This window comes from Benincasa hispida, chromosome 6 (genome assembly GCF_027475165.1).
Source record: "Benincasa hispida cultivar pf3 chromosome 6, pf3_genome.v1.1, whole genome shotgun sequence".
In the NCBI taxonomy this organism is placed as follows: Eukaryota; Viridiplantae; Streptophyta; class Magnoliopsida; order Cucurbitales; family Cucurbitaceae; genus Benincasa; species Benincasa hispida.
In genome coordinates this window covers 7,128,960-7,143,510 of record NC_143483.1, presented here as the reverse complement: position 1 = coordinate 7,143,510, position 14,551 = coordinate 7,128,960, and the positions used below count along the sequence as shown (strand labels likewise).

Here is a 14,551-nt window from a genome sequence, read left to right as displayed (position 1 = left end):
AGAGAAAGAAATAACACACAATATGTTAATCTGGTTCGGTATAACTTTACCTACATCTAGGAGGCTCAGGACCTAACTGAAAAGGAGATAATAATATTAAAAGGTTTACAAAAATGTCCACTTGTCTGATAAAACTACTAAACTTGATATCACCTATCTCAAGATCTTCTAACAACTCAGGCTCCCCCTGAGTCAGAAGCTTTTAGCTTATTTGATCTTGTACGTTTAGGCTCCCCCAAATTTAATGCTTCTTTTCAAGAATCATACACAATCTATTAAAAATGGACAGTGTTTCTTTCTTCTTCTTTCTACAACAGCCGCACACAAAGTTACAATATCTATCGACCAAAAACCTACCTTCAATCTATTTTTAAAACTTCTTTTATAACAACATCTAAAAGGATGAGATAGACAAGGTAACCAACATCAATACAAAAAAGGTAAGCATACGAAACATTCCAAAAGCAAAACCAAACAGTCTAACCTAAAGTTGATCGGAAGAGATCTATCATTCAAATAAAAGAAAATTTACGTGCCAATAAAATAATAACAAATTTATTACAAAAGTTTTATAAACAAAATAATAAAATAAAATAAATACAAATACAAGTTCAATAAAATTTAATAATATTTCATTAAGAAAATCTAAAATATGCATATATACATTTTTAAATGATTAAATTATCAATATTCAATGGGCCGACCCAAACCCAATCTAAGCTTGACCCAAACTTTGATCCAAAGAGTCAAGTACAAGGGTTGGGTCATGGGCTTGGCTATTAAACATTGGGTCGATTTGATCCAAGCCCAAACAATGTATTAGACCCTTGGTCTTGGATCAAGGTCGAACTTGGGTCTTCACTTTTTAAGGTTGGGCCAACTCAATGACGAAGGTGACACAAGACAAACTTTCGACTCCGAGCTAATGCAATTCGATTTAGTTTCAAGAAATCGAGATGGTGAGGATTTACCGGTTATTAGGGATTTCAAAAACCGAAAGAAATTACAATTTTATAACAATTACTTTTATTTAATTTTTATCAAATAATTTAGATGGAACAAAATTAGTTGAAATTCAAATTATATAAAATTATAAATCAACATATATATATATATATATATATATATATACACCCTAATAAATTATAAATTAATTATCAATGTTAAAATAATTAAAATAATAAGCTCACTTTGGTTCATATAATTGAATTACACCAATTGAGTACTAACTTATCTAACACCATGATTAGTTTTTCAATTTAAAATTAAAATTTTACCAACACTACTTTACTTATTTTCAACGCTAATTTCCATAAAGCAAAGCTGACAACAATTGGGTCGTTTGTTTTCTGGACATCTTAGATTCTCATGGAGTGACCATCTAGGTTACCATATTTGTTTTGCGATATTGTAAGATGCTATATACACTAAAAAAAATTATAATTAATTCTCAAAGTGAAAATAATTAAAATAATAAACCCACTTTTGTTCATATAATTGAATTACACCAATTCAGTATTAATTTATCTAACACCATAATTAGTTTTTCAAATTTAAAATTAAAATTTTACCAAACACTATTTTACTTATTTTCATCGCTGATTTTCATAAAGCATAGTTGACAACAATCAAGGGTAGTTTGTTTCACGGGCATCATAGATTCCCATGGAGTGGACATCTGGCTTACCGTGTTTGTTTTGCGGTATTGTATGATGTCCTAGCATCTGAAGCTTCCTGAGTATCTTAGGATGCTTGGATGGAAGGCATTTACAGAGTTTTGGATGCCCTCCTAAAAAATGGGCTTTCTAGATTCCCGAGTTGAAGACATCCCCATTTTCCATTTTTGTCCTTCCTTTTTATTATATATATATGTATATTCATTTGCGTTATATAATTAAAATAAATATTGTCAACCACATATATCATATAATTTTAGCTATATCTTAATTTTTATTATTTTTTGGCAATATATTTATTTTTAAATTTAAATGAATATTTATTTTATAAAAAATCTTAAATTATGATATATTAATTTGTTGAGAAAAATAACATACAAAAATAATAGAAATTGTATTAATTTTAAAAGAAATTCAAACCGATAAAAACAAATATGTTATATAAGTTCAAATCATATCAAATTAATTACAAATTAATAAATAGTCATAAGGGCATTTTTGGAACATTATATAAATTTAAAACATTTCCAAGTAAAATATTTCCAAGTATCTATAAAAATATTCCTATAAAATAAACATGGTAATCTAAAGGTGTCGGGCATCTATAATCTCTAACGATTTAGTTCATATATTTTCAAATTTGAAACAACTTAGTCTCCAAACTTTAATAAATAACGACTTAACTCATTTATTTTACGATCCGTAACGAAAATTGATCCAAGATTAAAAAAAAAATTATACGCTATATATGGATACTTAATCTCGATGAGAAGTTTTTATAAAATGAGCTAAATTGTTACAAATTTCAAAGTATAGAAATTAAATTGTTAATTATTAAAGTTTAATGACTGAATCGTTGCAAATTTGATAATAAAGAGACTAAATCGTCACCAACTAAATTGTTAATTTAAGAACCAAAATGTTTTTTAACCTAAAATAAAATTTGGAAAAAGAGAGAAAATTATTACCCATTGTACTATTTTATATATTGTCATGATTTCATTTCACTTTTATTTTCCCTAATTTGAACCTTACAGGTTCATTTGCTTATAGGTATTGCCGATGAAGCATTTTATATATTGACTACAAAACACAATTTTATTGATCCTAAAACTAAAACTAAATATTAATCTTAGTGAATCATTTCCATACATGAGGCTTTATGTTTTACACAAAGCTTTTGAGATTTAATACTCTGTCTTCTTGCCATGAGATGCCTCAAGTTATTGGTGTGATGGTGTGATTTAACAATAAAATCTTAGTCTAAATACCTAAAAAATATAGGGATTAAAATGTAAGAACCAAAATGATATTTTAACTAAATTAACTAAATTTCTATTACACAGTAATTGAAGCACCCCTTAAGAACTAAACAAATGAACTCATCAAAATTTAACCTCTCGAGAAGAAAATAGTGTTACAACTTCTATGGTCAATTGGTCATCCTCATACGACTCGTGCAGATCAACTTGTGAAAAACATAATCAACTTGTGAAAAACATGCCCCTAACGAGGATTAATTTACTATTCTTTCTAATCTTCATCTTCATCATTTTCTTCATTTTCAAATTCCTCTTCGTCTTCGTAATTATCGTCATCTGTGCCATCGGTAATTTCGTTGTCATCCTCATTTTTACCTGATTCAGCTTGCTCTTCTGTTGATGAAGGAATTGAATCCCCAACCTTGGTTTCTTCTTTAACTGATGATTTGTTTTCATTTGAACTCTTACTTTTCCCTTTCTCCATCTGTTTCAATCAAAGAAATTAATATTGAATCGGGCAGACAGTCATTTCATTAGGCAGCTGGTGTAGAAATTTCATAAGCATTGTCATGTAAATACACAAGAAGTGGGAACTAATCCCAGGGAAAATTAAGAGAGGAAAAAAAACCAATTTTTTCTAAGATCGGTGAAAACATGTGAAAAATCACACACCAAAAAAGTCCACGATCTAACCATATTGGTGTACTGAGAGTTTGTGAGTGAGCTAAGAGTGAGCAATTCTACAAGTTTGTAATCATTTCATCTATAAATAAAGCATCTCCCCTCATTTTGAGGAAGAGAATTACATTCATTCAAATTCAGTCCTTTGTTATTACATCAAATTGGTATCAAAGCACTCCAGGAATCTGAACTGATGATAGGAAGAAGGGCTGCCCACCCGAGAGGAGGAGGAGACAACTTGTGGCAAGATCAAAAGGTGGAAGAAACCCCCACCCTCTCTCCAAGAACTACAACATGACGCTTGTTGTCCGCTGAGAACTCTCTAGAGGGAATTCATGGAACGGTGACTAGCATTCAAGAAAGTATGGGAACCCTCACTCATAGGGTTGAGAGATTGACAGCAGCACCTCAAAATTGAGAGATCGCTCAATCATTCGTGCAAGAATGGGGAAGAGGTAAGAGTGGTGTCGGACAGCCAAGAAATTTCCAATTTCAGCAAGAAATTCATCAAGAAAGAGCTCCAAGATTGCATAGGCAGCTCCAAGAAGATCCAAGAAGACGTTTGAATAGGCAAGAATGGCAGCAAGAATTCCAAGATTGGGATTCTTCGAGTGAGTATGATCAAGAAGAAGAGTTATATGCTCCAAGGAGGCGACGAGAAGAGAGGTATGGAGAAAAAGGTGACTCGTATGATTACAAAATGAAGATTGACTTGCCGACTTTCAATGGGAAGCATGACATCGATACATTCCTCAATTAGATCAAGAACAAACAATTTTTTTTATTATATGAATACACAGGATCACAAAAAGATATGTTTTGTAGCCTTCAAGTTGAAAGGGGGAGCTTCCACTTGGTGGGATCAATTAGAGATCAATCGACAATGGCAAGGCAAGAGGTCAATTCGAACATGGGAAAAAATGAAGCGGTTGATGAAACAGAGGTTCTTTCCCGTCAATCATGAGCAAACCCTTTACAATCAATACCAAACCTGTAGACAAGGGCCTCGACAAGTGGCAGATTATGTGGAAGAATTCCACCAATTGGCAGTAAAAACAAATTTAGTGGAGAATGAACATCTAATTACAAGATTCATTGACGGCTTACGAGTGGACATCAAAGAGAAGGTAAAATTACAACACTTTCATTTTTTGGATGGTGCAATTTGTTATGTTGAAACGATAGAGGAGTTGAATGATTTACACTCCAAGAAAACTTCAAGAAAAGCTCCTTGGGATGCTTCTGTAAGTATAATAGCAAACAGTACCTTGTACCATCCTACTCCACCAATTTCATCCAAAGAAAAGTATAAAGAAAAGCAAGAAAAGATTGGTGAGAAGGAAACAAAGGTTGTTTACAACCAGAAAGTTCAAAATCCTTATAACTTGCCTACATTGGAAAAATGTTTTAGGCGTGGCCAAGAGGGACACTTATCTAATGAGTGTCCCCAACAAAAAACAGCAGCATATGTGGATGAAGATGAGGGTTCATTGGTTGGATGCAATGAAGATAATGAGGAAGAAGCCAATTATATTGACATGGATGAAGGTGATAGAGTGTCTTGTGTTCTCCAAACAGTGTCGATTGCTCCTAAAGGAGATTTCAATCCTCAAATACATTGCAAAATGTTTGTTAAAGAGAGAGAGACTGATATATTGTGTCTTGTAGTTGTTAAAAAAGCAAAAAATACAAAAAAGAACGAAGACATTCAGCACCATATTGACTTGGTTCCGGGTGCTACAACCCCTCATCTTCCTAACCATAGGATGAGTCATAAGGAGTATGAGATCCTCCACCAACATATTGAAGAATAAAGGGGGCACATTCAACCAAGCCTTAGCACATGTGTAGTGCTAACTCTACTAACCCCTAAAAAAGATGGTAGTTGGAGGATGTACGTTGATAAACTAGATGTATAGCTTCCCAATCCCCAGAATAGATCAACTTGGAGGAGCCTTGATTTTTTTCAAAAGAGGATTTGAAGAGTGAATACCACCAGATTCAAATGAGGTCGAGGGATGAGTGGAAGACTGCATTTAAGCCCTACTCATTCGCAGACTGATGGCCAAACCAAGTTACCGCATTGAGTTACCTGACCTACATATTAATCCAATATTTAATATTGTCGATCTCAAACTTTATTTTCCCCCCAATGACTACCAGTTGGCATCCTAATTGTCATCCTCGAGGTCGAGTCTGATTTTGGGGGTAGAATATGGTGTACTGGGAGTTTGTAAGTGAGCTAAGAGTGAGCTAGTTAAAATAGGTAGTTAGTTTGTTTGTTATTCTACAAGCTTGTAATCATTTCATCTATAAATAAAGCATCTCCTCTCATTTTGAGGAAGAGAATTACATTCATTCAAATGCAATTCTTTGGTAATACATCACATATTGAAAACGGTTCAACATATCCCAAAATGACGAGAAATGGCCCATCAACAAAATAAGAAAAGATTCTTTGTGAGAACAAATAATACTAACTTAAGATTAACAATGGGATAGAACTATCAAAAGCCAAGGATCCTTCCAGCCACCACTGAGAGAATACATAACAAACAAGAAGTGCGAAAACATTTTGAGATTTCTTTCCAAAGAATCTAGAGGTCCCTGAATCACTATAAATTCAATTCCTACAGTTGGAATGCAACACAAACTTACTATGACCTGATGTCATAAAGAAAACAAAAACATCGTAAGGGTCGGGGTAGAGAAAACCCTCCCCAGAGGAAAACTACACCATAAAATTCTTCCAATTGGCTTCAATATTCAAGATTTTTGTTCCTCCCCAAAGGGACGACATGCTGGTCTGGAAGGTGGATAGTTATGGATTGTTTTCTATTAAATCAGATATGGAAGTTGTTCTTCAGAAAAGAAGAGTGACCAGTGAAGACCTTTGCGGATTTTGGTTGGCCTTGTCCCTAAGAGTGAAATTCTTTTTGTGGACCATGGCGTTAAATAGTATCAATACAATGGGTTTGGTTCAAAGAGGATTCCCTACCTAAAGTTGCTCCTCTAATATGTGTGTTATGTGCTGCAAAAGTAGTGAATCTATCAACCATTTGCTCCAACATTGTGAATTTACTGCTCAAGTTTGGAGTTGCTTTAGGAAGATTTTTGGTCTTCAAGATCAAGGGTGCATGTCGGTCTCGATGCGCTTGCGGATGGATGAAGCTCTCATGAGTTAGCCTTTGAAGGAGAAGCCTAGAGTTTTATGGAGAAACGTCATTTAGAGTCATTCCACGGCTCCTTTGGAAAGAAAGAAACTTGAGGATTTTCGTTGATAAGTCCTCTTCTCTTTATTCTTTGGTGAACTTGCACAGCTTACAACCTCTAGTTGGAGTGCTCAACGTGGAGCTTTTTGTAATTACTCCTTAGCTTATTTACAAATTACAACCAACACAACTCACCCAACTTCTAAGGTTAACTTTATTTATGAATACGACTAACTCTTGGAATGGAAAATATTTGTTAGGCAATGTTGAAAAAAGATTCCCTAAACAGAAAACAATTGAGGCAAAAGAGTGAACATAATGCTCTCAATTCTCAAGTACTAGACAAACGCTCTATAACTTCCAAAATTCTATTTTATTCGCCAAATATATTTCATCGTTTCATTCAATATGCAAATAAACAAAATAATAAATAATAAATAAAATAAACAAAAACAAAAAACAGAAGCTTACAGCACGTAATAGAGTCCTGCGATCCCTTTCTCGAGCATTCTTTATGGCCTGCAGCAATCACCAAACCTGTAAGCTACATTTGAAAATTTATCACTCTGACATGCGGGTGAATCATACCTCTTGAAGCGTCTTTTGCTCAGCCTCCACTTCAGACAAATCCCTAGAAAGGGTAGATGGAAAAGCCTTAGAATTTCAAAAACTTATCGCCCAAAGGCATCTTGGGTATCGCAACTTTTGCATTTTTTTTAGAATTTCATTCTTTAGAAAATCCTAGTCCACAATAATCACACATGAATCTTCAGCAATGAATATAAAACAAACCTTCCAACAGTTTGATCTACCCGACACCGACACTTTGCACATACACCTTGCTCCTTGGCACAACCTATATGAACATTAAAGTTACTCTTAGCTCTTACGGCTGAACTCATTGTTCTTAATGACATATTTTCCCCTAGAAATTTATTTCTTCAGAACAAGGTGGAGTATCCACAGAAATTGAATTGAGATACTGATAATTTAAACTAACCGGGACAGAGATTATGATAGGCTTGACGAACATTCCGCTTCGAACACAGTTGACTGCAATACATTCAACACAAATTTACCAATCCAAACTCAGAAAGAGAGAAACAAATTTAAAATGGAAGAAAAAGCAAAAGGAGTATACCATTTGGCAGGTTCAGAAAGGGGTTTATACTTGCCGTAACGGCGTTTCCAATCAATTTGGTCCTTGCAGCGGAGACAAACTCCGGTGATATCAGAATAGGGGCGGAACCTACCTCCAACCTCCTGTACTAAAATTTTCAAAGTAAAAAGGAGGTAAACACTTAGATTACAGAAAAGAAAAAAGAAAAATGATGAAATCAGAGTACCGTTTCGTTGATTTTCTGGCCGGCGTTGGGTTTCCAAGCGTATCTGTTTTGGTGCTTGGGAGGGCCCTGCTTTCTGCTCATTCTGAGCGTCGCGAGCTTTGCCGTGCTGCTCTGCAACTCCGATAAACCAATTCTTCGCTCGTCTCCTTCGATTGTTTGCAAAAAACTACACTTCAAAGGGCTGCACCGGAGTTGGAAGGGAGAAGAAAAGAAGAAGGTGGGGAATTATCTAGGGTTTTATTTGTTTATCTTTAAATCTATAATCTACAAAAATAAATAAATAAACAAACCATTATTACCCTTCTACTCCCAAAATATTTTACTCTTAGTTTTTAATTAGGTATTTAGTAGGGATGAGCATGATAGATTAAAAAATTGATCGCTTGATCGATCGGATAAGGAGGGAGTCAGTTGGTGCGATTTGAAACTAATGTCAAAAAGAAAAAATTATAGAACAAAACATACCAAAATCAACCAATCAACTTTTACTCCTCCATAGTGTTTGAACATTTACTAAACCGACCATAGTTGGTTCGATGGGGATTTGGTCAAAAAATCGACTTCGATTGACCGATGTTCACCCCTAGTATTTAAACCGTCATGAAACTAAGACTTAGTTTGATATTATTGTAGCTTTTAAAATAATTGTTACGCTTTTATAAAAATCAATTGTGAGAATAACAGTTTGGTAAAGTTTAATGCTAAATTCGTGTAATGTAGCTATATAAACAAAAGTAGATCATCATTAAATTATTTTTATATTCATATTTAATTTATAATTTACTATAATATAATTATTTGAAAATATATATTATTTGAATTTCAATTAATTTTGTTTGATCTAATTTTTTATAAAAGAATTTTTTAAAAAATAATTGTTATAAGAAATTGAACATTTCTTTAGAAGAAACTAAACCGATTAAAATTTGGAATAAAATGTGAGACAATAAATTAATGAAATGATAAATTTGAGACAAGATACCAAATTTTTAGGAAAGCTAAAATTTAGAAACTCCATTGAATATAGCATGTTAGAATAAATTTAAAAGTGATTCAAGTAGATTAATAAACAAGTTGTTTTACCAAATAATCTAGACCGTTAAGATTCTCATATAATAGCTTTTACCATTGGAAAAGTAATCCCAAGGCTCGAAATTAGGATATCTGGTGCATTTTTTTTATAATATAAAAAAGTATAATTTTCTTTGTAGTTATATTTGTTTTAACTTTTTGTTTAACCCTTAAATTGCACATATATCTTTTCAGTTTTTTTAACACTCAATTGAAATCTTCACATTATATTTTATAATTTTTTTTATGTTTAACTATTTGTACTATAGGTGGATAAAATACTACTTCATGGCAACAACAAAATTATAATATGTTTCACATTCGTGAGATGTATGAGTGAAATGTGTACCAAAAAGTAGTTTATCAAGTGGTTTTTGGGCCTTTTATGGCATCTTATATCGAATTGTAAGTTATAGTTTATTATGCATATATGTTGGTGCTAATAATGCAATCAAAGTCTCACATTAGCTAGATAAAGTAATGATCATGAGTATATAAGAAAGAACAACTATCACCAATCATACGAGGACTTTTAGGTGAAACCAAAAGTAAAGTCACAGAGATATGAATTACCATATAAGATGATTATTAAATACTATGTACTAATAATTTCAATATTGTATTTAAAAACACTTTCACTGACCAAGTTTTTTGTTTTTTTTTCTCGAGTATATGACCGGTTGAGTTGGTTGTTAGAGTTTGTTGTTGGAGATGATTGTGGAGTTAATGGTCAAAGTTGGTAACCAAAGATGATAATCAAAGTTGGTCGGTGGAGGTGGTAGTCACATGGAGTTGGATGTCGAAGGTGGTCACTGGAGATTATTGCCGAAAGTAGTCATTGCTAGAGGTAGTTGCATAAAAGCGATTGTTGGCTGAGGTAGTTGTCGTAGGTTGGCCACAGGTGGTGGTTGTCGAAGTTGAAGGAACTTGTGAAGATCTTGAACGAAAAACGTGGAGATCGTCCCAATTTTTGGTTTTTCACAGAACACAAATTCCATAAACAATTATACAATTCAATTAAAATTTACAACTTGTCAAAAAATTGAGAAAAAGATTAGAGAATGAGACTTATCTTTGAAGAACTTTTTCTTCGCGTATTTCCTTTTCTTCAAAATGGCCACATATTGCAACGAACACGAAACCTTAATGACCACCACCACGAAAAGAACCTTTTGTATTCTCTATTGGGATGAGAATCACTAAGGAGTTTGTAGGCTCTTAGATATTTGGAATATAGAGGGAGATTGAGAGGAGAAGAATATATTGAGAGGAAAAATTACAAAGATTTCATTCAAAGAACTTTTTTTTTTAATTTTCTGTACAACCAAGAAGAAGAAGAAATTTTGTATCCCCTCATCCTTCTTGGCCAAGACTTTAGAAAAGCTTGCCAAGATATACGCTCGATCCTTTTCATTTGCTCATACTCAACGCTCATACGCCTCTCAAACGTTTTGAGTGGCATTTTAAGCTGGTACAGGAGGACTATTCGCCATAAGGACAAATCTAAAGTCATCAATGATTAAAATTGTATTGATTTTGTTTTTCCACGTTGTATAATTTTCGCTAGTAAGTTTGTCGGTAGCGAGTAAATTCAATATAGCGGAAGGCATAATGAAATTTGCTGAAACCATACAATTTATTTATATTAGTACTCTATGCATTAACTCGTTTGCAAAAACCAATCCAATTTAGCAAAACAATCTAATGCACCCTAAGTGACATCTATTTTGCAAGGATGTTTCAATGAGATAGGACAAAAGCCACCGTAGGGTGATCGAGTGCCCCTTTCACTGAAATGAGACTGTCTCAACTAATAGACAGAACAACTCATTGTTATTGTAACTATCAGTCACCATTGTTCGGTCCAAAAAATTATTAAACTCACTTAACATTTTCTTGTAAATGTAACCCCTCATTTTGGATTCTAGAGTTCCACCCCAATGAGCCAACCGTAGGAAAAATCGATTAGGGCAAAAACCAAAACAACCCTATCCATTTCTGGAGTTTGAAGTAAAGAATCATGCAAATGTCATCCGTAGGTGGACACAAGCAAAAGTGCCTGAAGACCAAGCATGAAACTTTACTACAAACTAATGAGAGAGACCGTGAGCTGTGTTGGCACACGTCCTACTCCCACTTACTATAAACACTCTCTCCATTCACCTTGATATTGACCTATACAAACACCATCCGTAGGGAGACACAAGCAAATTAGGTGTCTCGAGGTCGAGTGTAGATCTCACTATGTGAACTCTTAGGGAGAAACGTGAAAAGGAAAAATGAAGTATCATACACCCCCATTTTCCTCCCACTAAACGTTTTACTTTTAGTTATTAAACTTAGGAAGATCTGGTTACTGATTTTAACTAAGTGATTATTTAAATTTACCCAAAAGTAACATTTACTTTGGATGGTTAAACAACTTTAATTAGTGTTTATTAAATACTTTAATAAACCTCAATCAATCATTTCATGCTTGTACCAAATCTATCTAATTCACCTTTCCAGGTAAGTTCCCAGGTAGGGGTGTTACGTTTCCGTTAGCTTAAATACCCTAACCTAGACAGAACTAGCCTTGACAAAAGGTCCCTTATAGATACATTTGCTACAAATTTAATCTTTTAATTAAGAACCAATTTAATCTTTTAATTAAGATCCAATTTAATCTTATTAAACTGATTAAAAGATTAAACTTAATTTTTAATCTTACTAGAAATGTGATCTTAGGTCTATGTGAATCATATTTTAAAACTATTTTAAAAGATGATTTTAACCTAAGGTTTACATGCAATTCTGAATTACTTATTTTAATTTCTAATTTCATTTAATTATAACTTTTATAAAATAAATTAAATAAATTAAAACCATACTATTGCATTCATTGACACACTTAGTAACAATATAACAATTATAAAATTACCTAAAATAGTGTCATGGCTCATGCAATTCTATTTCATTACTAAACATACATAATACTTATATATTAAAGTAATGAAATAATTAATAACATATAACCATCCATACATACATACTATACATTATAACTCTTACAATATAAATGATACATGGATATATTATTAATGCATACATTGTTGGGGATAATGCCCTAAACTCTCGTTGGGTCCTGTAGTTTGTAAACACAGTTTTTAACAAACGCTTGTGATGTAATAATATATGATATTTTTCTTCACTATTGTCTATGGAACATTTGATGTTTTAATTACTTTACCACAAACCAGTAAACTAAGATCCCTGGTTGTCATTGTAACTTAAGTATGTATGTGGAGACATACATGTGGATTATACCTTAAATGATAACCAAAATGTCTGTAGTATATGGATATAGGAGGGAAACCTTATCCTGATAACGCTACGAATGCGGCCCACTTTGTAAAATAGTTACAAGTGTTGTGACTTGCTACAGATGGTCTGATTTTGATCATTCATGTGGAAACATGCGAGTGGAGGTATCCTATATAAAGGAGTTTGTATAAGATCGGACCACAAAGTGTTATAGTCTTGTTATATAACGTCGTTCATGACAGAGACTTCATTTCACTAGGATGACCATAGGTAACATGACCTCAATCTTGAGTAAGTTAGGAACTTCTGCCTTTGAGGGAAGTCCTTTGATTTGCACGGGTGCGAGTGGCCAGATCGGCGACTCAAACCTACCACTTTGAGGATTCGTCTAATTTTGGAGCTGGGAACTCAACTAGATAAGATGGAATTCACTCCTTCTCCGAAGCAGGGGTAAATAGATAGATTGCTCCCTTGAGGGCTGATTCCGGGACTTGAATGATGTGACACCACACATCTTCTCATGTCCCGAGAGGTGTCCACACATAGTAGGACTATGTTGTATTGTTCATTAGAGGGATCAGTGGTACTTAAGGAGTTAGATGTAACTATAGGGGCAAAACGGTAAATTGGCCTAGTTGTACTTACGAGCATTTGTGAAGGGTTATCGTAGTGTTGATTGGTTATATTCGATGGACACAGAATTACATCTGTGGTGAGAATAGTACAACTGTCAGTCTTTAGTAGAATGTCTGACAATTAACGGATGGTGGGTCTTATGGCTAAAGAGTTTAGGCAGCTATTCACGTACCGTTGGAGCTTCGAGCCATAGGTCTATAAGGTCCCCTTGGTAGCTCAATGGATTCAAGTTGAGAATCAGTTTTTTGGTTAGTTTGAAGTGTTCAAATTGACAAGAGGGAGTTCGATTATATATGATATGATTGAACGGGTCAATTATATATGATATAGTTGACATGATGTATGAGACACATTAATTGGAGAAAAATAATATAAATATTATTTATATCTAGTAGAGGAGAAAAAGATTATGGTTCATATATTGCATTTGATGTGATATTAAACCATAGGTTATAAATATAATGAGATTATATTTATTTTTTAATTTAACAATTATGGGATAATTGTGCTGGTTTTTTCTCCGTAACCGAATGAGATAGTGGGAGGTTGCATTCAGTTTTCATAACTGAAGGATAAAATGAATTTTTTTTTTCATTTTACAAGTGATCAAACATTCGTTCACTGAGTTGTGTATATTGCCTATCGCATAGCAAGCGAAAGCATACACGACAGCTCAAAGTTTCTAAACGAACGTAGCAGTTTACTAAACGATCGTCTAGCTCTTTCCAAACGATCGTGCACCTGAGCATTTTACTAAATGATCGTCTATATGATCTCGCCTCTTTTACTACACGATCGTCTACCTTTATCTAAACGATCAAGCATCGTCTATATGATAGATACCCGATATCTCCCACTTGCTTGGTCGTGGTAAACGATCGTCTCTTCCTCATTCTCTCTACCAAATCCAACAGAGCCCACCCCTCCTAGATTCTCACTTCGAGAATATCGAGGGTTCCAATTGGTGGTGTCTTCCTTGCTACCTTGTTCGTGGGAGTCCGTTCGTGGGTAGACGACGGTGATTTAGTGGACGACTGGTTTGGACAATCTCAGCGAGAAAGAGAGGTGCAATTTGTGTGAAGAGAGCGAGATTTCGGTGGAGAAAGGTTCTTCAATTGGTATATCTTGTTCTCTTGTTGTTGTTAAAGTTCAAAGCATGCCCGTAATGTGTTGTTAATGCATAACTAGTTTGTTTGATTGTGAATGCGGTAATTTTGTCACAATGAGTTTGGAACAATCTTACTTCTGCTCCAAGATACTCTTTGATAAGAGTTTTTTCATGCATATACTATAACATTTATATTATATGATGCATGAGCATGCTATAAAAATAAAATCATGCAATTATATATTATAGCATTTAT

General features: G+C 33.8%; 1 protein-coding gene across 1 annotated transcript; it reads right to left on the bottom strand.

Annotated features, from left to right (window-relative positions):
* Window positions 1-2,971: 2,971 nt before the first annotated feature.
* Window positions 2,972-8,687, bottom strand: LOC120079072 (small acidic-like protein). The gene is made up of 8 exons (XM_090314299.1): window positions 8,643-8,687; window positions 8,178-8,343; window positions 7,973-8,099; window positions 7,832-7,884; window positions 7,624-7,687; window positions 7,420-7,462; window positions 7,303-7,350; window positions 2,972-3,422 (listed from the first exon to the last, which is right to left on the bottom strand). The coding sequence occupies exons 1-8, from the start codon at window positions 8,685-8,687 to the stop codon at window positions 3,210-3,212; spliced, it is 759 nt and encodes a 252-aa protein (XP_090170425.1). The 3' UTR covers window positions 2,972-3,209.
* Between the last annotated feature and the right edge of the window lie 5,864 nt (window positions 8,688-14,551).